Source organism: Maniola hyperantus, chromosome 2 (assembly GCF_902806685.2).
Source record: "Maniola hyperantus chromosome 2, iAphHyp1.2, whole genome shotgun sequence".
NCBI lineage: Eukaryota > Metazoa > Arthropoda > Insecta > Lepidoptera > Nymphalidae > Maniola > Maniola hyperantus.
In genome coordinates this window covers 9613243-9641112 of record NC_048537.1, presented here as the reverse complement: position 1 = coordinate 9641112, position 27870 = coordinate 9613243, and the positions used below count along the sequence as shown (strand labels likewise).

Below are 27870 nucleotides of genomic sequence, written 5' to 3'. Positions count from 1 at the left end.
TTTTAACGCAATATATTATTCACCGTGCATGCACTAATTTGCATAAATCGAAGATAGCCGTTTTAGATACTAAACCGCAGTTCATTATTTTTTTAAAGCTCTTTGTAGAGGCAAATTCAAAACAAAAGAAGAAAAAGCTCTGTTACTTATAGAACCTAATGTAGAGCGACTTCGTAAAAATATTATAAAGGCGCGAAATCAAGTGGACGCAGCATTTTGCAAAGTGACTCCTTGCGGATCGCACATCCTCGCGACGCGCACTTATTTACATGTTGATTATTTTTAATACCAACGTAAATGCATTAATTTTTTGATTTAAAATGTCGTTAAGATTTCAATGTTTAATTTTCCTTCTGAGTTTTATAGCTACCGTAACTAGAAGTGACTCTATCGATAATGATGAAAATGGATTTTCAGCGAAAAATGGTGCTTTTTACACGGACGATGCAGTAATTATTAATGGTGAGGCTACCTTCTTTTTTACAAGACTAATTGCTGAGTATTTTGCTGACTCTTCTCTGTAGAAATTGCTTTCTGAACCGGAAGAGTCCCAGGCGTAGCGTAAGAGTCATTAGTTATCCTACATAAAATAAATTCATTTTGAATTTGATACTTAGACTACAATTTGAAAAAATATTCTTCAGCTTACATTTAATTTATTGATATTAACAAATTATAAGGTCCCACTTGCATAAAGACGCTTAAACTGATTTAATTACATTTTTAATACTGTCACTTTTTGGCAACCGTATTATCCCAGCTTTATATCGTAAAAATCTGTGGTAGGTATTATACTTTTGTAAGAAAGTGACAGCATTACAAAATTAAGGCCTAAGCATCTAATAATCTAAAACTATTAACATAAAACCATTTATTAAATGATATCATAAGTATTCATAACTTTCTTATAGTTTTGGAATGTTAATATTGTAGAGAAAAGTGAAGTGGCATCATGTATTCTTATAGCGAGGTCTCAAAACAATATACGACATACATTATGAGGTTTTGAGGCTAGAGAAAGTAAAAATTTGCACTCACTAAGTATGTCCGGCAGAGACAGTGCGCGGATAAGGATAAAGATAAATATTAGACCAATTTATCTACATTCTCTGGCAAATTAAATTCACGCTATATAATTCATACATTTTGAGAACGCATTTACCATTTTTGCTCTGCACACTAAAAGTACGGTTTACCAAAATCTTGACTTTGACATGACAAATAGAGCAAGACCTTTCTCAAAAGATAAGCACTTTATCCAAATAATTTAGTTTAGACCATGAATGTATAGACTTACTCAAATAAACTTTTATATAAACAGAGTGCATTCAATTTGGATAAGTAGGTATCTATATGTAATCTCTAGTTTCATTATTTCCTAATCTTTAATGCTTATTTTCTTTTTTGTATTTAATTTATGATATCTATACTCATTATTTGTTAGATATCATCAATTATAAAATATACCTACTCTACTATTTATATTTTTAATACACAAATTCTATCACTTCCTCACAGAGGCTGACCAGAGTTTATTCACTAGTCAGTCTTAGCCTCAGGCCACGATTACACCTGTAAGTTTTACTAACGTAAGTAAGTAGCTTACCTAACTGTTTGACAACAAATTAACTAAGGTATATACACGTCTTATAAGAGCGTTTACATTTTATCAAATTATCGCAAATTTGTCGCAAGTTAATCATGTAAGCTACTTACGTGAGTAAAACTTACAGGTGTACTTGCCGCCTTACACCAAGTAACTCATGCATAGTATATAGGAGCTTGCAACATAATAATAATAATAATAAATCATGATATCGATTTAAGGATTTCTTCTTAAATAGTATAATCTTTGCTTACCATAACATAAGACCGTACTCATCCGCAACCCAGCAAAAAAAGCAATTTCAAACGTTGATTCGGCAAACACGTGGGTCATTATTCGAAAGATGTCGCGATATCAATTCAATGTAAATCCTTACTCGCCCACACTCACTGAGATCACATCAATCACTCATTGTCCATAACCCGTTGCCTCTAAGATCGCCCGCTTGTTACGTTTTTTGCGGCTTACAGTCATGGCGTTAATTGGATCTATCAAAGGACATTGCTACGCCATTGACATTTTCTATCACTGGTCCGCTGAACCCGGAATCCCGACATTATCAAAGTGTACATGATTGCTGGCGACATTTTAAAATGCTGCCAAAGATATTGTTGCTAAAGATTGTCAAATGCATCGTAGTGACATTTATTTTTAAATGTAACATGAAAGGCCAATTGCAGCAGCCACTGTAGTCTGTAGTGCGCTTTGATTAAAGCGCACTACTTACACTACTAATATACATTATACATAATATATGACTGCATTAGCATAACTGGCTACAATAAAAAAACACGACGTGTATTAAAGCGGTAAAAGTAACAAAATGTAATTAGCATCAGCTAAAATTCATATTAAAACTAGCAGATGCCTTGCAAATGCTAGATACGTAGCAACAATAGCATAGCCCATCCGATAAGGGTCAAAGAACGAATGTTTCTGATTTTTCTCTGACCTTAAGTCATTGAGATTTTGAGACTTCGTACTTAAAATATATACGATAGCTACGAAATAGATACGATAGCTTATGTTTTATATAAAAATATAAAACATAAGCTATCAGATGCGATTATTATTCAAGCAAAAACTAGTTGTTTGCATATATGTAATAAAAAGAAATAAGTATATCGGGTGTACCTACTCGTCGTACTGTTAGTTAAGTGCTGTATCGAGCAATAATTTAAGCCGGTACATATTCATTAATGTCGCAGAAAATCCAGCTTAATGACTGGGATGTTTTGGTTCAAAGTTACTCTTATTATAGGCGAAGTGACATCTTCAAGGGCGGTTATTTACACGGAGGGGTTTCTTTGAGTAATATTCTTGTATTTAGCTGTGTAGTGCATATAGAATAATTATTAGTTTCTTAACCCAGCATATATCTTTCATAATCTTACTCTATCTTAAATATAACTAAGTAATTAAATCTCTTAATACTTGGACATCTCTGATAGATTTTACAGTTTTTCTCCGTAATCAAATAAATACATATTATGAAATAAAGACTTGACTTACCCACTGATTAACTCACCAACGTCCAGGCCAAACCCTTGGGCCTAGAAAGCCGAAATTTTGCACTGAGGTCTCCATTATAATTTAGACAAGTAAGAAGGATTTATCAAAATTTCGAATATTATATTTATAATATTATTAGTGTGGATTGTTCGGTTTTTACAGATAAACAATGACTGATACTGGAAATACAACTGATAGGTAAAAATTTAAATAAAATTATAAACAACTAAAAAACATAAAAACATATTATTATTTCAAAGTGGAAGAAGTAGGTACCAGTAAGTATATACCTACTTACTTTTGCTCAAAACTGTGTGCACATATTTTTCTTCTGTGGTATTTGTTACGTTAATCCGTTTTTGGTATTCTACTTTTTTGTTAAATATAACAGGAAAACATGTTCTTAATTGTGGTTATAGCCCTGTGGCTATAACCACAATAATTGACAACATGTAACTACTGTTAGGTAGTTAGCTACACAGTAAAAAATAATTAATAATTAAAATGGTCTACTCTTAGTATTGAAGTGTCGTAGTTTAGACATCAACGCGTTCAAGGCTCCTCTGATCACCAAAAGAAACGCATCGAAAAATTGTCAAATGCATTTTTTTCTTCTGTAAAACATTACTGGCTCTGATAATAAATGTAAAAACTCAATATGGACATCAATAAAATTTAAGTAGCAGTTATTTCTATTTTATATTTAATCTTCAGCTCATTTTAATGTTGACTAAGTAAGTATTGTGAGCAAAATTTAAGTGTTGTTAATTTATTATTCTGTGAACGTCCAAAGCGTTGATCGAACACACTCAATGTGCAAACATGTTATTTTGTATCGATTCATAACGGTGTTCGATTAGTACCCACGTATTGGAATTTGATTTTGTTTTAATGACCCTGCTCTTATAAGGCATGCATATGAACATGAAACTTAAAAAAAAAATATCGTGTCCCTTCGTGTCATTTACTCCAGGGTCTTGCATGTTGGTTTGCACGTAAGACAGCAATACAAGAAATGGTAGGTAGGTAAGGTAGGTATAATCTAGAAATTTTGCAGTGCATTTATGTTATGACCTGTCAACCCTTGGTTTCTTATCCTGGCTGAGTTTGAAAATTTATGTATCTACAACGGGTGTATTTGAAAATTAGTAATCCCAGAACAAGTGTCCATTAGCAAATTTTCTCATGTCAATCTCAATTTCTACAAGTTTTTAATAAGTATACAAAACTTGCAGAAGTGTGGTTATTTGCAAAGTGCAAACAGCTGACTTCTGCAAGAAGTTCAGTGACTGTCTGTTACTCTCATGACCCATCTTTTTAAGAGATTTTGACAGAAGGTATTCGCTTGCAGTATAATAGCTTGCTTTCCCGGGACGGATAGGCTTCCTTTTATTCCGGAAATCAAAAAGTTACCACGGAATTTTTAAAAACCGTAATCCACGTAGACGAAGTTGCAGGTATCATCTAGTGTTAAACAAATTGTAACATTTCAGTTCATCCTTGATATAAAAACCTTCATTATTTACTTTACTTGAAACATAAATAAACACGTGCCTACAGAAATAAAGTACCAACTTTTTTATATACCTACCTGTTAAATATATTGTTTTTGTTATATATTATAAAATAGTAAGAGTGAGTATTTTATAGTAATGCCATTTGTGCATCTCGAGTCGAGAGTGGTAGGTTCTTTTTTATTCGATTATAACTTACAAACTAGCCCTTGACTGCGATCTTGCCTGGTGCTAAATGAATATACGGTCTAAGATGGAAGCGGGCTAACTTGGAAGGGGTAGTTATAGCAGTTTTGTATGCCTTATCATTTTCTACACGGCACCGTCTTAAACGAGCTATCTGTATAATGGCAGATATCTACTGTATTTAATACTAAACTTGTTATTTAAGTATTATAACTGGCTTTTATAGGGCGCTGTACGAGTTCGGCTTTAATCGATTTTTAAATTTACTCATTCGTAAGGAAGTTTGATGGAATAAAAAGTGAACTTGGATTAATTTAAATGGAATTTAGTGCATTCCTCAGCAGCATACAGTGCATTTTTGGGGTTCCGTGCCTCAAAAGGAAAAAAGGAACACTCATAGGATCACTTCGTTGTTTGTCTGTCTGTCTGAATTAAAATGTGTTCATCCGTACTAATAACAAAAAATCAGTATTTAAATTTTCAAAGTAAGATTACTATACCAAGTGGGGTATCATATGAAAGAGCTTTACCGGTAAATTCTAAAGTCAAAATCAAATGTTTTATTCAAAATAGGTAGTAAATTACTTTTTGATGGCCGGTTGTTGGATTTGTAAGATGATGTAGTGGTGATAATTTTTACGCGAATTTAAAACTAAAGCTAAGATACTAAAACAGATTTTTATTTATTTTTATGCATAAAAATATTTGATTATTAATTGATTTATCCTGCAAAATGTCGAAAAATACGATTGTAGTACGGAACTCTAAGTGCGCGAGTCTAAGTCGTACTTGACGGATTTTTTTACAAAAATAAAAAATCTGTACTTACTTCTTAAAATGCCGAAATGTTCTAGGTGACTAAATATTTTAATTGTACCTACTTTTTATTGAACAAAACTTCTTCATAAGCAAACTGTTATTATTTAAGGATATCCTTGCCATTATTGTATGTTTACATCAAAGCGAATTTATTTAATGATTGGAACACACATACAAAGGCACGGTCAATGTATGCAAATTGCCTCCGGTGTACAATTTGATCCAAAGCGTGATGTAAAATTATATGAAGCGATCGTAGGCGGGAACGAGTTAGGAATTTCTTCCATTTGCAATTAAGTTTAATTTATTATTACTGTTATGCGCCCTCTTTATTTAATTTGATGTTCAGATGGTTATACGTAAAATTTTATAGCCAGTCAATTAGTCACTATCTTTACTTTTTTCTCAGTAGTATCTAGTACTATCTAGTCAACTACTACTCTAGATAACCAATGAATATTTCAATGAGTGCATTGAGAGGGGTAGAATTTTTTACTTCAGGAACGTATTTAGTTGGGTTATTAGCAGACAAATGACCTACAGGTTGCTTTCTCTAGGAGGTGGACCAAGTGCAGCGGGCTCCCCGAAGGCTATATGAATGAAAGGAAGAGTGATTAGTTATATATAACATTAAAATTACCCCCTTAAAATATGAGGACGTTCGAAGTCTGCGTTTCTATGGTCTATACCTACACAATACCATACTTCTCACTAGGTATTATTATCCCGGTCAACTAATCCACTCTAATCAAGCATACTGTAATCATTTTTAACGTAGACATTTGATTATCTATCTTCTCTTCATCTGTCTGTTTTTCTCGTGATTTTGGCGATGTACCTATTCAGGCCTCTAGCACATACGCCCCGAAATATGAAACTGCAACATGCTTCGCTTAGCAAAACATCACACTAGTAAGTAGCTTCGCCGAAATTACATAACAAAGAGCTAAGTAGATACTTACATTGTCAAATGTATGCATTCGAACAGGCTATTTTGCTTGTGTTTTGCATGCCGTACAGACAACGTACTAATGAAACTAAGCCACATAATATTACCGTGACTAAGCGATTACGTTTCTTTGGTTTTGCGGCGATGCACAAAGGTATTTTTATTAAAATCGAAATCTTATTTCAGTCCCGGCGCAGCGAGTGAAGCGCGAATCAAATACCACACGAGATGGAAAACAACTATTGTTATTACGCCCCAGACAAGTAAGTTTTATTGTCCTCGAAGGCAATAACATTTTTTATACCGACCGACATATTTTTCAAGAGTAATTATTCTGAGCAAATCGAATTTAATGATCAATCATCATCATCATCAGCAATCGGTACACGTCCACTGCTGGACATAGGTCTATTGTAGGAACTTCCACACGCCACGGTCTTGCGCCGCCTGAATCCAGCGGCTCCATGCGACCCGTATATGTCGTGATCAATATAACTCACTAATGGATGGCTGCGGCTTCGTCCTTTTTTATTCAGTTACAAGTTAGCCTTTGACTGCGATATCATCTAGTGATAATACTAACCGCAGTCTGAGATAGAAGCTTGTTAACTTGGAAGGGGTAAGTATATGGCAGTTTTACTAAACTGATACCGTGATACCTCTTTTATACCTGCGCTACGATAGAGGTGTCATATCTAATAGTTAAATTGCTTGGCAGCAAGACTTTGCCGGTAAGGTAGTTTTAGCCACGGCGGAATTACCATTTGAGTAGTTTCATGTCGGGGCTGTCGCTGTGGCTTGGCTTGTCGCTCTTATAACTGATTAGCTGAAAGAGCAAACGGTTTCATATCGAACATACATATTTTGATAAAACGTAGGTATACCTTACGAGTAGTAGAACTTTTTATCTTTACCCTATGACGTTTGCATTATTACATAGAACAAAAAAAAGATTATACTTATTACGACGATTCGTTATCCATTCTCTTTGAAAAGTAAATTTTTTATAACATATTATGTATTTAATATACCTATAAATGTGTGAGATCAAAAAAAGAGGCAGGTGTGACTACCAGACAAATGTTTTTTGACAAAGTAGGTATAGTATTTATTTATTTGGTATTTAATTGGTAGGTAGGTAGTTACCTAGATATAAAGACTTTCAAAGGTTTGCATTATAATTAATATCGTCCGTAAAATGTCAAGTTATTCTAGAAGGATTGTACCTAAGTACCTAGTATGTATCAATAACAAATAGAGTTATAATAAATAAGTACGTATGTAAGTACCCACCACAAAAATCGAAATAGTTGTCTTGTACCACCCACGACTTAGCTTGGCAAAAATATGAATCCTCTTTACCCTGTCCTCTATCCCTACCCTAACCTATACCCTACTGTACCCTATTCGTGTCGCGAGGGAATTTCGATAAATCCAACCTTATCCCTTATTTCATTTATGAGGGGAACCTCTGTGCGAAATTTCAGCTTTTTACATTCAAGGGTTTGGGCTGGGCGTTGATGAGTCAGTCAGTGAGGAGTCCGACGTTTCTTTTTATGTGTTGGCGATAGAAAACTTGTAGACTTCCACACGTGGCGTGGTCCTGCGTCACCTGATTTCAGCGGCTCCCTGCCACTCGATTGATGTCGTCTATCCGTCTCTTCCGACGATGCGCTTTCCGGTGTTAAGGTTGCCATTTGAGCTTCTTGGGCACCTTTCACATTTATCGATTTTTTACTAAATGCCCTACCCCTGGCCACTTCATCTTTGCAATCCGTTGAGCTATGTCGGTTACTCTGGTTCTGCTACGGATGTCCTCATTTCTGAATTGATTACTTAGCTAGAAACTCAAAGTGTAGCTCTCTTTGTCACTCGCTAGGTGACTCTTAATAAGTATATAGATACAAAGGTAGGCTTTTAAAATACTCATATGTTGCTTAGGCCAATGAGGAGGGTGTGTTTGGTGTGGATTGCCAAACAACGCTCGGTAAGAAGGGGACCTGTAAGGACTTCCGCGACTGCTACCCGCTTTTCAGAGTGGTAAATCTCTCTGGTTACGACGGATGGGTCATGGGCCACTACGACACTTGTAGTTATATTAATAACGATAATACAGAGGTACGTATGAAGAACTACTTAAGATGTATCTAAATTTATAAAAGGAAAAGCTGACTGACCGACTGACTGACTGATTGACTGACTGATCTATCAACTACTCAATAGCTCAAATTACTGGACGGATCAGGCTGAAATTTGGCATGCTGATAGCTATTATGACGTTGACATCCGCTAAGAAAGGGTTTTTGAAAATTCAACCCCTAAGGGGGTAAAATATGTAAAGTCCACGCGGACTAATTCGCGGGCATAAGCTATAGGTATATGGATTTTATTAGTACGGAAGTATGGATTACACAAGCTCTCAATATATAATAGTCAAAAGTCAAAACATAACATAAATTGGTCTATAGGTTACATAAATAGTCAAAGATTTATTAAATACATTATAATAAGCCGAATCATTTTTTGATATAACAAACTCTTGGGGACTCGCGACCTTGGACGATCTCCTATCGTCCAAGCTCGCGACAAAGCATCAGCCCATTTTATTTTCTTTGATCTTTTTAAACCTGCAACTCGTTTGCCTTGTGAGGATTCTGAACCGCCCATGTCTAGGAAGTTGTACCTACATACCGATGAATTGATAGGGTTCTCATTCATTGGTATAAGTGTCTAATAAGATATTTTAAATATTACGTAAAGCTTATAGGTAGGTACCTACTTAGGTTTATCTCTAATCCATACTCAAGATTATAAATGCGAAAATGTGTCTGTCGATCTCTATCTGCCTGCTAGTTTGTTACCACCCATCTGTTTAACAGTTCGTGACATAGTACAGAGATAGCTTGCATCTGAAGGAAGGAAGTAGGCTATTTTTATCCCGGAAAGATTTCCCTTCGCATAGGATTTTTAAAAACCGAAATTTACGCGGATTAAGTCACGGGCATCACCTAGTTGCCTATAAATCTTTCAAATTAATAAATTTTTGTAAGTCCATATTAATATTAATTACTTATAAAGAGGTAAAGTTTGTAAGTTTGTTTGTATTAAGTAATCTCTGGAAATACTGAACCGATTTAGAAAATCTGGACACCAGTAGAGAGCCTGAGTGACATAGGTTATATCTAAATATATAAAAGGAAAAGGTGACTGACTGACTGACTGACTGACTGACTGACTGACTGATCTATCAACGTAAAGCTCAAACTACTGGATGTATCGGGCTGAAATTTGGTATGCAGATAGCTATTGTGACGTAGGCATCCGCTAAGAAAGGATTTTTAAAAATTCAACCCCTAAGGGGGTGAAATAGGGGTTTGAAATTTGTGTAGTCCACGCGGACGAAGTCGCGGGCATAAGCTAGTTTTATTATAAAAAAATTATAGATCCCTACGAAAATTATAATAAGCTACCCGTGTGAAGCTGGGGCGGGTCGCTAGTATGCTACAAGAGTAGTCCTATTTGATGATCTTACAGCGAAGTTTTTAGTTTCTTTACTACTTTTGGGTCTAGAATCAAAGAGTTCCCATGGGATTTTTGAAACCTATACTACAGACCTAAGTAAGTATTTACCTATAGACTTGGAGAGTTGCATCTACTTTTATCCCGGAAAAATAAACAGTTCCTATAGGATTTTAATCTACTCGGACGAAGTTTTGTGCATTAGAGTCCTAAGAGCTAGTTACTCATAAGTACTTATTAATTTTGCAGGTGTTCGGAGTATGTTGCACGCAGCCTGGTGGCACTCCGCCGCAGCAGGAGCCCGATGTCCAACGCTTTGGTGTACTGCAACCATCTTTCCCGATATCACTATCCAAGTATAACTTTATCTATCGATAATATCTATTGTAGGGATACTCCAGTTCTAATATAGTGCCTTTACCTTTAAGTCAAGAGTGAATAGGCATCTTCTAGGTAAGCGCGTTTCATTATAGCTGCATCTGCTGTGATTGCATTTTAAGTCCCGCAAATTGCTAATGCGCGTGGCCGCCATTTTAGTGACGTCTGCACTAGACTGAAGTTTCGAGCTGATGGTATATTCTTATTTCGGCTGACGTCAATGTGACGTCATTTCGATGTTAATGAGATATGGTTCCAGCGCAATAGTAATTTGCGGGATATGCTAAGAAAAATCTAACATAGAGCTATGTTTATTATGTAAAATCATAGAAATCAACGAGATTATTTGCAGCTTTCATTTTTGTTTAAAGTAGTTTAAAGTGGGATTCATAATTTCATATGCCTAGGTGCGAAATTTTGCAGGCTATCATGAAATGGGAAACTAGATAGCGCCTAATCAAGAAAACCATATTTCAAATAGAATGCAAATTGCAAAAGTTAGGGCAGAGGAGTGGATGAGGATTTTGTTCCGTAGGCCGTCCGCCAACAGTCCTAATGGAGTTAACAGGCATGCCTGAGGTATCTATGAGGACTTTCTTCCTCTCCAAGGAAAACAGCTGCTCAATAAATACCGACTTTGTTAACCATTCCCACATTTAAATCCGTCTAGGAATAACTGTTCTAAATGACTTCTTCATCATAATCAACTCGTCGCCGCGCCGGCTCACTATTGATCTCTACGTATTGATCAGTTATCCCAGCCTGGTGCCATCAGCCCTGTCGTCGCAGTTCGCGTTCAACAACCAGATCAGTCGTCAGATCCCCGCCGTGTGGCCGCCGGCTCTACCGCCCCTGCCCACTCACCCGCCAGACCACACCGCACCCACACATCCACCTTCATTAGGTAATTATGGAACACATTTCCGGCATCAGTTTTCCACTCCACTTTTAATATACGGTACCTTAGGCAATCTACTAGACAAGCGCGCTTCACCTCACTTGCCAGGAGATCTGTTTGCACTTTGCTTCCTTTTAATAAAATAACATTGTTTTAGTTGAACCTAGGAACAGAACAAGTGAGCCCACTTGTTCGGTTGCTAGGTTCGAGTCCCGGATCGGGTGAAAAACTTATTGGATTAGAAATTCTCAGCAGCAGCTTGTAGTTGGTGGTGTTAAACCCGCTTGCCTCGGAGAGTACGTAGAACCGTTGGATCTGGGTCTGATCTCCCTCCGGTCGTGTTGGATTGACGTCCCATCGGACCATGTATAGAAGTGGTGGTGTGTTGGCTCACACACTTAATGCAATATAACTAAGATAGTCTCCGATAACATTGACCCCCGTGGGCGAAAGTCGGTCAAAGAATATTATCCGTTCAATTGTGCAAGTGTGCCGTCAATGGTAGGAACATCGACTAGAGGCTCAGTGCCTAATCGCTTAACTATTTATAAATTCTGATAAGCACTTTTATTTGTTTAGTTGCTGGCGTCACTCAGCCACCTGCAATCCCTGGTAGCACTCCCCCCACGACAACCTGGGGTACTAAGCCTCCTAGCACTACGAAACAGGTAAATTTTTTAAACTTTGTCAATCATATTTTGGCTCTCGTAATTCACTAAAGAATACCGTAGAGTTCCCTAACTTCGTCTGCTTTTGACCGTTTTTTCAAATTTTCCACCAATCGGATGTCAAAAAATCTGTTATGCCTGACAAACACCGTCCAATGGTAATAGTTCTTTTTATGTGTGTATGAAAGTATACCTACTGTTTATAATTTAGGCAAGCTAATGACCGTTAAAAAAATAGACGAAGTTAAGGTGAAATTCCAAACTTCATCTATGCATAGGAAATTTATTTTAAACATAATGCCAATTTTATCAAAAAAATATAAATAAGATAAAATTATTCAGAAGTCCAAATACACTATCTTAATGCCTTTTAATTTTATATATTTTATACTTTTATTTAGGTAGACGAAGTTAGGGCGTACTTTGTTCAAAATCGTTCTTAAATTCAGGGGTGGCACAAAGGTATCGTAAATCGTAAATAAAAATGAAATATGATGAATGAATTAAACATTTTAATCGTAGTACTTAATAAAAAAAACTTATTCTTATAGTATATATATATTGGAGGGTCGATATTGAAAGAGTTCTTACTGTCTATACACTCCGTGAAAAGAAACGTATGAGTTTTACTCTACGGAAGGTAGCCATCTTTATTTTAGTTGTCAGAGTTGGACTTTGACACGCACGAATTTTGTTGTCGTTCACAATTTTCTCTCGCGTTAAATTAATTAAGTATCAGATTATAGCTTAGCTAATTATTATTCTTTGAGATAGGTAGGTAGTTTCTTAATCGTGATATTTAATTCGGTGATTGTGATATAGTTAGAACAGTAATTGTTCGATGCTAATGTACATTGTGTTAAATCGTAACATCTAGTGCCATCCGGTGACTTTGTCTGCAAAGCACTATTAATAATGTTCGCGTAGTTGTTTGACGAATATGGAATACTAATTATTGGTGAATATTAGAGTAATTCGTGAGTTAACGTTTGGCTCAGTGGATAGATTATTATAAGGACATCCGTTAAGGTTATTTCTGCAGACGCTAGTGATTTAGAGTGTAATTGGAGATATACCGGCAGTTGAGATAATGATTAGTTTGAAGTGATAGTTTAGTGTGATAGTAACTTGAAGTTAACTTTGATAGTAGGTACCCGCTTTAGAATCGTATAACCCGGTTGGTAAAGAATCATTGATGACTCTCGTGTAATGTTGAAATGGATTAGACAATGAGTTGCCCATGAGATCGAATAGCTTACATTCTACCTGGTTTCTGTTGTGATCGCTTATTAGGGTGGATATAGTAGTCGTGGCGCGTGTGGCGCACGATGCTATGGTGTTCTGTATGCAGATGTGCACAGAGTGGAGAAGGTAGAGCTATTGCGATATTCTGAATTAGTAATGAGAAGTCAATTATAAGATCTGGTTTAGATTGTAAGAGAGTCGATGCAATGATCCTTTTAAGAGCGTTCATGAAGTTGTGATTGATTACCTTGAGATGATTAGATAACGGAGTAGGTCGTGACTTGATTGAGAGGTTGCAATAGCAATTGCGCCCTAATCACACGATGTAGTGTTTAGCTTAGGTTAGCTAGTTTAGAGTGAGGTGAGGGGTCGCTGTGAGGGGTGGTTGGAGGCGACCATAGGTAGGGTTAGGTTAGGGTGATCTGGTTGTGTTACGTTGATGGTTTCCATGTGCGATACGTTACTGAGAACTATTTGTAAAGAACATGGATTAAAGTACCTACCTATTAATTACTACCTTCTGATGTCGGCTAAAGATGAATAATAATTATCAGCCATCCTCCTGTTCTCCGACATCAGAAGTGGGATACACGATTTATGCCCACATTTTCGAAAATCATTGCAACACTAGCTTTGTTTAAAAAAAAAAAAAAGTTACAAGATTTTTTTTTTTTTTTTTTTTTTTTATTTATTTGTGCAAGATATGTTTTCAATTTTAATACCCACACGTGGTCTTTCTTGAAAAGCTTGATTTACTTTTGTGTGTTTTGAATAAAAAGAGAAAGAAAGAAGGATTATTTTGTGTAGAGATGCGCTAAGGAGTGGTGAAAGTGGCCGTGATTTAATGGAGTTAAACTCAAAACTCGAATCATTTATTCAAAATAGTTAAGTTTAGTTAATTTACAATTTTGACTGTCAGTTGTTGGAGTTATGTGGTATGGTGGTGATGGTGAATTGCGTAAGCTTGGAGCTAAGGCTACGAGGGTTCCAAACTACTTGGTTTCCTTACTAAATGGTTATAGCATTGGGAGTGTGATGTCCCAGCCCGGTTGTCATCTAATTTAATAGCTAGTGGTCTGATGTTTTCAGCTGCTGAGATTGACTATCTAGCACTCTCAGATCATGATGCTACTTGGGCATTGGCAGTAAGGGTTGAAAAAAAAGTGCGATATAGGTCTGCATGGTCTTAATATGGGAGGGACTACAACGGGGATAATACGAAATAATTTTATTCATGAAATTTATCTTGTCCCTTACATTTTCGAATATTCGGAAAGCGTCGGCGAGGCATTTGATTCCTTTCATGATGTTGTATAACTTTTCTATGTGCTGTGTTTACCCTTTAAGAAGGTGAAAATGGATAATTGTAATAATAAAACGGTATGGTTGACTGAAGGGATTTTTGGTATAATAGAGTCACCGAGTGACACTGAAGCTGGGCTAAGATGAGATGAGGACTGGCTCTGTAGAGGAGTGCGCTATTCGCCTATGCAGTGTATTTGCAGACATAGTGAATCAGTCGTTTGAATAAGGGGTTTTAGGGGTTGCTAGGCAACTTAAAAATTTCTATAGTTACCATTCCTGTAGCCCGTGTTCAAAAAAAAAGGCGATTGATGTGGCACCGTACTATAACATTGGTGCCAATATTAGCGGGAATGATTGGAAAGGTAATGGTGAAACGTCTCAAAAAAAATTCGATGCCAATGGTGTGCTCGTGGATGAACGATTTGGTTTTTGCAATGACAGCTCCACTGTTGAGGATTGTTTCTGTTTAAGTGGAATAGATAATGATAGCCTGAATGACAGGGTACCTATTGCTATTATTTTTCAGGATGTGACTAAAGCTTTTGACTTTGTGAATGATAAAATATTATTGGATAAATTAGATGGATATGGTGTTGAAAGAAGAGCTTATGAATGGATAGAGTCGTATTTGAATGGACCGAAAATGTGCGCTGGGATTGCTAGAATGAAAAATAATACCAAAGGGTGTACGGATCTCCACTGGAATGTGATAAGCGGGGGGTACCTCAGACTGTATGGTATGTGTGGTGTATTAGAATCCTTCCGTTTGAACTGACTTCAAAAACGGAGGAGGTTTTTAAATTCGCCGGAATATTTGTTTTTTTTTGTAACTTGTATTGGTGACATTACGATAGCGACCACTGTTCGTTGTGTATTGTTTGCAGATGATAGAATAATGTTGAAGGAATGTAGGAATGGGAATTGAACGGCGCTTTGGAGGATAATTAATTGAATTAGTAATAATGACTTGGAAGTGCGCTTAAATAAAACTAAAATGATGCAGTTCATGATCATGCGACGATGGAGAGGGTTGATGAGTTAAAGTTTTTGGGAATAATTTGCGACAGGAACTCTAATTTGAGGGTGCACATTAGGTGTGTGTGCTGAATTGGACGAATTTGTGTATGCGTGGGGACGTCTGGTGCAGATGATATAATTGAATGCGGCTTTGGGTGCATCCCACGGATGTGTATCATCCGTGTTGTCGTATGGATTGACATTGTAGGGTAATTACGTTGATGCTAAAAGGGCATTTCGACTTCAAAGGAAGTGCATAAAGACTGTCTGTGTTATGGGTCTGTTCGATTGCTGTATGCCGTTATAAAAAAAAATGGGGGTCCTTCCACTGTGATACATAGAGGATATGGGCGTATTTATTAGGAGATGTCAAAAATATTTCCAACGAGATTATGAGGTAAGGATGAGTGGGTCGGTTGGATGCACGAACGAGCTATGCATTTCAGAATGTCACAGTGGTACATGCATGAAAAGCGTTTGCGCTATGGCTGTAAAAAAAAAATGAACAATAAGCTGCCGATTGACCTCAAAAGGATGAGTTTGGATGTGTATAAGGAAGAGCTTAGTGAATTGCTTTTGGAAAAGTGCTATTGCGACGTTAAAGAATATTTGATTTATAAAAATGGGTTGTCTAAACGGCGAGGTGGCCATTTAGATGAAAAACGGCGAGGTGGCTGTTTTGAAAAAAAAGGGGGTTATCTAAAAGGCGAGGTGGCCATTTAGATAATAAACGGCGAGGTGGCTGTTTTGAAAAAAAAAGGGCGTTGTCTAAAAGGCGAGGTGGCCATTTAGATAATAAACGGCGAGGTGGCTGTTTTGAAAAAAATGGAGTTGTCTAAAAGGCGAGGTGGCCATATAGATGATAAACGGCGAGGTGGCTGTTCCGATGATGGATGGACGGCGGCGTGGCCGTTTCAGCTGAGGGGAGTTAGCTTGGTGTATAGTGTGGTGGGTGTTTGGAACAGGTGATAGGATCAGTAGCGGGGTACTGCTGGAGTTCGGGTTTTATGAGACATAATTATGAGCGGTGAGTCTATTATGGCAAATGGTGCAGTGTGTTTTAGAAGTTGCTACTATGGATAAAGTTGGGCTATGCTTTGGTTGTGTCATGCTTGTTTTATTTGTAATGGTTGTGATATGCATGCTTTAGAATATGTGGTTTGTGTGCTTGTGCTGATTGTCAGGATGAACGAGCGGATGTTCTGACGTTTATAAAATGTTTGTGCTTGATACATACTAGCGCCCGAGGACGGTCGCATGTCAGAATGGCCGTATTGGAGGGTCGATATTGAAAGAGTTCTTACTGTCTATACACTCCGTGAAAAGAAACGTATGAGTTTTACTCTACGGAAGGTAGCCATCTTTATTTTAGTTGTCAGAGTTGGACTTTGACACGCACGAATTTTGTTGTCGTTCACAATTTTCTCTCGCGTTAAATTAATTAAGTATCAGATTATAGCTTAGCTAATTATTATTCTTTGAGATAGGTAGGTAGTTTCTTAATCGTGATATTTAATTCGGTGATTGTGATATAGTTAGAACAGTAATTGTTCGATGCTAATGTACATTGTGTTAAATCGTAACATCTAGTGCCATCCGGTGACTTTGTCTGCAAAGCACTATTAATAATGTTCGCGTAGTTGTTTGACGAATATGGAATACTAATTATTGGTGAATATTAGAGTAATTCGTGAGTTAACGTTTGGCTCAGTGGATAGATTATTATAAGGACATCCGTTAAGGTTATTTCTGCAGACGCTAGTGATTTAGAGTGTAATTGGAGATATACCGGCAGTTGAGATAATGATTAGTTTGAAGTGATAGTTTAGTGTGATAGTAACTTGAAGTTAACTTTGATAGTAGGTACCCGCTTTAGAATCGTATAACCCGGTTGGTAAAGAATCATTGATGACTCTCGTGTAATGTTGAAATGGATTAGACAATGAGTTGCCCATGAGATCGAATAGCTTACATTCTACCTGGTTTCTGTTGTGATCGCTTATTAGGGTGGATATAGTAGTCGTGGCGCGTGTGGCGCACGATGCTATGGTGTTCTGTATGCAGATGTGCACAGAGTGGAGAAGGTAGAGCTATTGCGATATTCTGAATTAGTAATGAGAAGTCAATTATAAGATCTGGTTTAGATTGTAAGAGAGTCGATGCAATGATCCTTTTAAGAGCGTTCATGAAGTTGTGATTGATTACCTTGAGATGATTAGATAACGGAGTAGGTCGTGACTTGATTGAGAGGTTGCAATAGCAATTGCGCCCTAATCACACGATGTAGTGTTTAGCTTAGGTTAGCTAGTTTAGAGTGAGGTGAGGGGTCGCTGTGAGGGGTGGTTGGAGGCGACCATAGGTAGGGTTAGGTTAGGGTGATCTGGTTGTGTTACGTTGATGGTTTCCATGTGCGATACGTTACTGAGAACTATTTGTAAAGAACATGGATTAAAGTACCTACCTATTAATTACTACCTTCTGATGTCGGCTAAAGATGAATAATAATTATCAGCCATCCTCCTGTTCTCCGACATATATATATATATATCGTGGTTTCGACGAGGCGCCGGGCGTGCCATGCGGCCGCTCACCAAACACGCTTTGCGTGGCCCCATCGACGCAGAACCGACCACCGGTGTCGAAGAATAAATGTGAGAAATCTACCCGCAACTTAGTGATTTGTCAACAAAATATACAATCGTTAAATAATAAAACTAAAATGCTAGAAGTCTTGTTAAATAAAGAGTTTCGCTGTGATATACTCGCGTTGACAGAACATTGGTTAACGGAGGATCAAATACAGTGCATAAATATAGAAAATTATGTTTTAGTTTCGAGTTTCTGTCGAAGTAATTCATTGCATGGCGGATCGTGTATATTACTTAAAAATAATAATTTCAACGCCATCGAAAACACTGACATATGTACACTCTCAGTAGAACGATGCTGCGAAATATCCGCAGCGAATATATTAGATTTTAATTTGTTGATTGTATGTATTTATAGATCAAATTTAACAAAACCGGCAGATTTTTTTGCTGTTTTCGAAAGACTTCTCGACAAAATATGCGACTTGAATGTTAATGCTATTATAGTAGGGGATATAAACATAGATTGCTTACGTCCTAGTGTAGAATTCAAAAAACTACACGATACTTTAGTGTGTCACAACTTTAAAAACGTTGTAGATTTTCCTACCCGAGTAACATGTTTCTCGGCTACCTCGCTGGATCATGTATACACGAACAGCTTCACAGATAGCATCGCGGCATCAGCTGTTATAACCAACGTCAGCGACCACTACGGTACACGCACGGAAATAACATGCAGCAATCCGCAGCTGCCGGCAACTCAAACGGTGCGTAGATACACTAATGCAGCTAAGCTAAACTTCGGCGCGGCCATTGATAGTGTAGATTGGGATGTTTTGTTTATACGAAAGTCTTCAGCTCAAGACTTAGCGACCTCAATCATAAACATATTAATGAATAAAATAGACATATATTTTCCGTTTAGAAAAACTGTATGCCATAGAATCGAGAAATCGTGGGTTACTAATGAAATTATTAACCTTAATGCTCTATTGTTTACAATAACGGACCTTAGAAAAAAATTCCCCACTAACACTTTACTACAAGAAAATTTTGAGAACCTCTTCGCAATGTATTCTAGTAAGTTAACTGATGAAAGATCTCGGTATTACAATAATATGGTTATAGAAAGTTCAAATACTATAAAAACTATGTGGCGTATTGTAAACAACGAATCGGGGAAGACGAATAAACCACGACAAGAGTATTTCGACATAGTTAAAAAAACGGATGGTTGCACTTTTGATTCAAAATTAGCTCTTGTCAATTACCTAAATGCACAATTTATTAACGCAGCGTCAACGTGCGGCGTGCTCTCACCAAAAGTTGACCAGTCACAAAAAAGGCTAGCCGAAACGCTTCCTAACTCGGATAGATCTTTGCGGTTTCGCACCTTCACGGCCTTAGAAATTTATACAATTATAAATAAAAAAATTGCTAATAAGCCGACCAAGGACCTATATGAGATCTCAACCAACTTATTGGTATCAATAGGATGCTGCATAAGCCACCCATTAGAAGTCCTATTTAACAGGTGCTTACGGGAAGGTGTGTATCCTAGATCCCTAAAAGAGGTAAAGATAAGTCCCCTATATAAAGGTAAAGGTAGTAAAACTGATCCCAAGTGTTACCGCCCAATAGCAATAATTCCAGCAGTCGCTAAAATATTAGAAAACGGCCTGACAACGCGTTTGACCGAGTTCTTAAATGAGACGAATGCACTGTCAGACCGTCAACATGCGTATCGCGCGGGACGATCGACTACTATAATGGTGCGTGAGGTACTCTCGAAAGTCTTGATGGCGCGTGAGAAGAAACAAGTAGTCGCAATACTTCTTTGCGACCTTTCTAAAGCGTTTGATGTAGCAGAACATAATATCTTAAAAATGAAGTTTGCGCACTACGGAATAGACGGTCCGGCCTTAGACTTACTGGTAGACTTTATGAAAGATAGAAAACAGACTGTTGTAGGCAATGCCGGATCCTTAAAGTCGGACAGCCTAACTTCCTACAATGGCGTTCCGCAAGGATCCTCTCTATCGAACCTCGCCTTCACACTCTTGCTAAACGATCTCCCTCTTGGTGTAGAAAACGTTGATATATTTATGTACGCTGATGACGTTGCCATTGTAATCACCGCGCGAACGTTGGATCACCTAGAAAATGAGCTAAATAGAACGGCTGAACATATATTCGAATGGTTCCAGACAAATGGTCTCGCTCTTAACATCTCAAAGACCCAATTCATGCAGTTTAACTTAGCTGGTCGCATCCGTCGACCTTTGTCCGTGACCATTCAGAGCCAAAAAATACAACAGGTCGATGTGGCAACCTTTTTAGGCTTTCAGGTTGATGACGGGCTAAGATGGAACGCGCATATTGATAAACTATGTGGCAAAATGTCTACAGCATGCTTCGCTCTGAAGCGCGTGGCATCAACTTTATCAACAGAAGCAACTCGCGCGTGCTACTTTGCTTCTGTTCAAAGTCTGCTGCAGTATGGAGTTGAAATATGGGGACGTGGCGCAGACTGGGAGCGCGCCTTTAGACTTCAAAAGCGGGCTGTCCGAATACTAGCCCACGTACCGCAAGATACCCCAGCTCGGCCATATTTTAAGAAATTAGGCATATTAACCCTACCCAGCTTACTCATTTTGCATGTGGCTATTTATGTGGCGCAACATAAAGATGAGTTTGTGAATAGGGGCAGTAAAAAACTTTTTAACCTACGGCATCCTAATCGCCTAGTTGCAAAATACCACAGGCTTGAGAAAGCCTCGCGGACAGTGGTTGGAATGGGTCCCGAGGTCTATAATCGGATTCCCCACGACATAAAAAATGCGCAAAATATTAAGATTTTCAAAAGAAAAATGAAAAGCTGGCTTGTCGAGGAGTCTTTCTATAGTTATAATGAATTTCTACTTGGGAAGATCCAAGACTAAATTGTTTAAAACATTTATTTTATTTTATATTTTTAAAAAATCTATTCTTGAAACAAGAATATGTTATTAAATATTAAGAAAAAGAATTTAAATTATTGTAATTGACGTATAATGTGTATTTATGAATAAATGACTATGACTATGACTATGACTATGACTAGATACCAATTCAACTTTGGTAACACAATTTTTGATGCCACAAAGGTATCTTAAGTAAAAAAAATGTTAAAACGTAATACATATTAAATTTATTTTAATTAAAGGTATTTAATTAAAGGTACTATAGTACCTAATCAATATAACCAACAAAAAATATTTATTCTTATAGAGATCAAATCAACTTTGGTAACACAATGCCACAAAGGTATCGTAAATAAAAATTAAATATTGAAACGAAATACATACATATTATTGAATTACAAAACTTTAAACTTTTTTTCGGAAACGTGACGCTCTTTCAGATTGATTTATTATTTTTTTTAATTTGAATTTTGGTTTATCATAAATCCCGCGGAAACCATGAATTTCAGGATAAAATATACTCCTTCAGGAGTTCTCCTACATCACAAGTCTCAACTGTATATCCCTAAATAAATAACTGACTTAATTATACACAGGCTACTTTTTATCGAGAAAAAGCCATGGTTCATGCGAAATCAATAAAAAAAAACAACATTCACGCAGGCAGCGCCGCGGGCAAAACCTAGTAACTTTATATTTAATGAAACCTTTTATTATCAAACATTAATTTAAAACACCTTAAATGCGCCAGAAATCAACTCTTTTATCAACTTACTTTACATTTTGTTAAGTAGAAAATACATAGTTATTTATACAATATATCTACGTTTTGGTAATTATTCAGATACATAACAGTTTTAAATAGGTATAGAGTAAGAAAAAATACTATACTTTTATGCTTACTAAATATAAGTATAATACAAAAAGTAAATAACTTCTTATTCTAATTTTGACAACCCTAAGGGCAGACGAAGTTTGGAAAACAACACATTACAGATTGTATCCTAACATTGTCTGCCCTAATATTTCTGTAGTTAACGAACATATCCAAATGATTTTTTTAATTTTGATAATGGATTATATGAGTAAACTGTAGTAAAGATTTAAAAAAACTTACCTCCAAGCAGTATTGAGTAATGACACAAATTTTCGGGGTCGGTAAAAAAGAAGCGTGTGCGTGATCCGAAGTTACTCACGATTGTGACAAAATGGCCACCAATTTTTTGACAAATGACATTGCAATGTTGCCATGATTAAATATGTATACTTCCCAAATCACTACAATAAGTGTTTCCATAAAAGGAAAAAAAATATTGAATTTTTTAAATTTTAGCCGATGTTAGGTATATAAGTTGAAGTTAGGAGACTCTACGGTATCTTTAGTTTTTATAATATTAAAAAATAAATAAATAAATTTGTAGTTTCTGAGGCCAAAACTTGATTCTTTGAACATCCGAAATGTGTCGGTTGCAACATTGCTTTTGGGAAGCATATCGCCAGTACTTCAAAAGGAAAAACGGAACCCTTATAGGATTACCTTGTTGTATGTCTGTCTGTCCGTCAAGAAACCTACAGGGTACTTCCCGTTGACCTAGAATCATAAAATTTGGCAGGTAGGAAGGTCTTATAGCAGATGTTCGGAAAAAAATTTGAAAACCGTGAATTTGTGGCTACATCACACAAAAAAAATTAAATTGTGGTCATGAACTAATAATTAGTATTTTCAATTAAGAAGTAAGATAACTATATCAAGTAGGGTATCATATGAAAGGTCTTCACCTGCTTGTTCATTCTAAAACATATTTTTATTTATTTTTACATTAATAGTTTAATACGACTTTAGTACGGAACCCTCGCTGCGCGAGCCTGACTCGCACTTGGCCGGTTTTTACCTTTAGTAATACCTTATACTTACCTGTATTCTTTGTATTTAGACTTGGCCTCCCGCGAATCCTACAGCGCCAACTAGACCCACTGCTCCGGTTGCTGTAGATTCTTCGTGCGGCATTAAAAACGGACCACAGGTAGATGAGATTTATTGTACTTCTCCTGCTCTAGGTACTTATTGGATCAAAGTATCAAGTTCAAAACTAAAACCCCTCTGCTGCTATTAAAAATGCCACCACGAATAAACGGTTAAGTACAAATGTTTACGTGAATCAATTAAGTAAGTAGTTATCTGCCACTTTCGATATAGCTTGCATTTGTTATAAGTCATGATGCCTTAAAGCTGATGTCATCAGACTCGTTATAATGTCATAGCAGCACAGTTCACGATAATTCACTACAATTTCGGTACATGAAAAATAAAAATAAATAAAAAGAACAAGGTAGTTTAGGTACTCTGATAGCAGTCCAAAGTACAAAGACCTTTCCCCAGAAGCATTACCTTCTAAGTTCTACGCCAATACTATTCCTACGTTTATGCCAAAATCAAAACCAGTGTCATAACTCAACACTAAGTTCAGCTAGTTATAAAATTAATGCCTGGTTGTTATCAGACAATACAATTTCACTCAAGTAGAATCACAGTCGCTTAATCATTATTTAAGGCATTAATTGGTATGGCTAAGAATGCCTTCAGTAACGATTAAGCGACTCTGAGTGCGGCTGTTGAGACCTCGCTCAGTCATTAATATGGTATGAATTTCATACCTAAGTAGGTATCTACCTTTTTTTGTTTCTCTAACTTTTATAATGTTCTATTGTACGTTTCCAGACATACGGCAGCACATACGAGTCACAGGACGAGGAGCGTATAGTGGGCGGGACCAATGCCGAGCCCAACGAGTTTCCCTGGATCGTGGCTTTGTTCAACGGCGGCCGCCAGTTCTGTGGCGGGTCCCTCATCGACAACAGCCATGTGCTGTCTGCTGCTCATTGTGTCGCACAGTAAGTATCTAAATATATATAAAAAGAAAAGGTGACTGAACGACTGACTGACTGATCTATCAACGCACAGCTCAAACTACCTACTAGATAGATCGGACTGAAATTTGGCATGCAGATAGCTATTCTGACGTAGACAGCTAAGAAATGATTTTTGAAAATTCAACTCCTAAGAGGGTAAAATTTAGGGATTAGAGGCTTGAGATTTCTGCAGTCCACGCGGAGAGGTCGTGGGCATAAGCTATAGTCTTGTATATGAAGAGAGTATAACATAGTTGGCCGGCGCAATACAGAGCTTAAAATATGGCCATGGTGGTGTTGTTCAAAAGTGGCCGCCAGTTTTGTGGCGGGTCAAACCCACAGAGTACATTGAATATAGTCAAACCTCAATACCAACCAGGTGTCTTTTTGTTTTGTAACTTGGCTGAATATTGGCTGTAGGGCTCACGTTATAACGCCTAGTTTGGTGACACCGAATTTCGTTGTCAATTCTCGCGTTATTCAATGAGTAACTAGTCAGGTACTTGAGCTGTCCGAAGTCATGGCCAATTTAAGAAAAATAGTTATCCCAAGAAGAAGAATATAAGGAAAGTTTTGAAAACTTTGTATGCAGACAAAAGCTGTCTATTAATCACCAGACAGTTTTTGAACAATGTTGACCTGCGCAGGGCACTATATTATCATCCTAATGATACTCGTAAGCTCAGGATTTTGTGCTGCTTTTCGTTTCAAAAATAACAATACTTAAAAGTTCCGTAACGAATTTATTGTTTTCAGTATGACGTCTTGGGACGTAGCTCGTCTCACGGCAAGACTGGGCGACCACAATATCCGCATAAGCACGGAAACACAGCACATTGAAAGGAAGATCAAGAGAGTGGTCAGGCATCGTGGCTTCGACATGCGCACTCTGGTAAGTTTCGTCATCATCATCAACCCATCGCCAGCTCTCTACTCAGGTCTCCTCTCAGGCATGTAGTAGGTAATCTCTGGTAAGTTTACGATACTCGAAATTTGTCAACTTTGTCGAGACGTGTAAACTTGTACTAAGGGATTTAACCTGTAGATATTGCAGATTCTGTTCAAATAAAGTTTAAATAGAGTAGGTATGGACTAAGAACCAGAGCATGCCAGACCTTCGTTATTCTATAAAAGCAGAAAGATTCTGTGTATTGGTCCCCAACACAGAGGAACGATCAGCGACAGCGGCACGCGCTGGCTCTCTCTATAGTATGTACCTACCTATAATATTATCATGTTAAAACTTCTTTTCAGTACAACGACGTATCAATCCTTACAATAGACCAGCCGGTGACTTACACGAAGACCATTCGTCCCATCTGCCTGCCCGGCGGCGGTAGAGCCTATTCGGGTCTCACTGCGACTGTTGCTGGATGGGGAAGTTTACGAGAGAGTATGTTTTTTTTCTTTTACAAGTTAACCCTCGTCTGTGATCTTATGTGTGACGATGCAGTCTATTAATGGAAGCGAGCTAACCTATAAGGGAAAGGTAGTTCTTATTTAACCGATTCCCTTTAATCGGTTTCTACGCGGCATCAAACTGGAACGCTAGTTCGGTAGGGTGGTAACCAGCTACGACCGAAGCATCCAAACTCCCACCAGACAAGATCAGAGACATTTTTAAAATTCCTATATACGAAACGAGAAAATCTGTAGGAGAACCAAAGTTACCGACATACTTAGGCCAAAGGATTGCAAGCTAAAAAGTAGCCCTGTGTTTGAATGAGGCGACATTTTAACGTGCTCTCGAGGCTTGACCCAGTCCTTCATCAATAGCCTATAGCAGTCCACTGCTGGACTAAAGGCATCTCATCATCAAGACGGGTTGGTGATCGCAGTAGATGGTAGTAGCACAGAGGACGCTGCTGCCTGATCTCCGTTATATTATTCCCTTAGTCGCCGCCTGCGCGAAGAGGGTGGGGTGGTGACAACTGTATTCTGATCTGCCACACTACACGACACCCTGTCCCAGTACCTATTTAAAAGTCAATAGATGATGATGACAGTTCCTATTACTTCAAGGTGGCCCTCAGCCGTCGGTGCTGCAGAAGGTTTCGATCCCGATCTGGACCAACAGCGAGTGCCGGCTGAAGTACGGCGCGGCTGCACCAGGCGGCATTGTCGACCACATGCTCTGCGCGGGCAGAGCCAGCATGGACTCTTGCAGTGTAAGTGCAATTTTCTCGATAGGTCCCCCTATCCCCATTGCGAATCTCCATGAGGTTAGTGGGAATATATTTAAGTTCTATACAAGAAATTTCCATTCTCCCCTTCGGAAGCTTGGGCCAACAATATTTGGTACTGGCTACCAAGTGAATGTGTTAGGAAGGAAGGAACCGAAATAGTTCCTAGTATCATTACCCATATTATAGATGCGAATATATTGTGTTTGTTTGTTCCTTCAATTATGTCGCAAAGGACCAACGGATCGACGTGATTTTTGCATTGGTTTAGTTAAAGACTTAGAGAGTGTCAAAGGCTACTTTTTTATCCCGAAAAATTGCGCAGTTTCCACAGGATTACAAAATTTAATCCACGCGGACGAGGTCACAGGTGCTAATTTGCAGTGTTCAGTACCCGAAGGGTGCCAACGGAATCCTGTAACTTAAGCCTCCGCTGTCTGTCTGTCAGCGGGCTGTATCTCGTGAACCGTAATAGTAGGTAGAGGAGTTGATATTTTTCAGAATGTGTATTTCTATTGCCAAAATAGCCGCCATGTAAATTAAAAAAATTAATAAATGCATAATCTTGTACAATGGTAAAGGGTTCCGACTATTCGTGTGCGAGAGTCCAATTCGCACTTGTTTTTAATGATTGTGGCTTTGTTCTTCAGGGTGACAGCGGCGGTCCACTCATGGTCAACGAAGGCGGTCGCTGGACCCAAGTGGGCATAGTGTCGTGGGGCATTGGTTGCGGAAAGGGCCAGTACCCGGGAGTCTACACGCGCATCACTGCATTCCTACCCTGGATACAGAAGAACTCTAAATAGATTAGCTTTCGGAAATCATATTACTAAGTCGGAAGGGAGCTTTTCACTTTATACTATAGGCATTCTTTGAATGGGGTTGTAAGATAAGTAGAAGCTTTTCAATGTAATGGTGCATTCAGTTACTTTTTGTGGAGTAATATTTCAACAAGATATTCTGTAATCAGTCGTTACCACGTAGCACTTGGAAACGTTGCTCTAACTAAAACATCTCTAGCTGCGGCCGCTATTCTACAGGAAACGTTGCTCTAAAATATCTCTAGCTGCGGCCGTTATCTACAGGCCCATTTTCAGTTGCTTTAAACTTAGTTGTACTACGGAAACTATGCAAGAAATAAAAACCAAACTCCTAATTTGTTATTGGCTAACATATTGAGATGACCTCATTCATAAGCACCGAATCAATGTGATACCTAATTGGCCTTCAACGATAAAAATAGCGTTTTACGGCTAATAAGTTACTTAACAATTGTTATATTTTGACTAAAATAGTGTGATATTTTGTACAAAGAATAACTTATCGATAGATTACATAAAATCTTGATTATTATTAATTTCGGCCGTTAGAGAACAACTTAGGAGCATTCTTTTTCACCCTTCTGACTTTTAGTTTATAGCTGATACGTTCAAGGATTCCGCTTCCATATAAAAAAAATGTCCTTTGTAAATCAATTATTTTGAGAAAGACAACTCTAATCCTTGTGTTTCTTAATTAATTGATAGCTGTTTAACAATTATTCTATTACGATTTTGACGCCATAAAATTGTGCCAATATAGGAATAAGGACTATGAATAAATAAACG

General features: G+C 37.6%; 1 protein-coding gene across 2 annotated transcripts; it reads left to right on the top strand.

The window, feature by feature from the left end:
- Positions 1–229: 229 nt before the first annotated feature.
- l(2)k05911 (lethal (2) k05911) lies at positions 230–27867 on the top strand. Of its 2 annotated transcripts, XM_034982205.2 has the most exons (12): positions 230–462; positions 6773–6849; positions 8528–8704; positions 10355–10461; positions 11236–11387; positions 11961–12049; positions 23105–23194; positions 23890–24062; positions 24837–24972; positions 25335–25473; positions 26103–26248; positions 26914–27867. In XM_034982205.2, exons 1-12 carry the CDS (start codon positions 321–323, stop codon positions 27067–27069), a joined length of 1584 nt encoding a protein of 527 aa, XP_034838096.1. In that variant the 5' UTR covers positions 230–320; the 3' UTR covers positions 27070–27867. The 2 variants fall into 2 exon arrangements, with proteins under 2 accessions (XP_034838096.1, XP_069362242.1); XM_069506141.1 differs by lacking the exon at positions 8528–8704.
- The last annotated feature ends 3 nt before the right edge of the window (positions 27868–27870 follow it).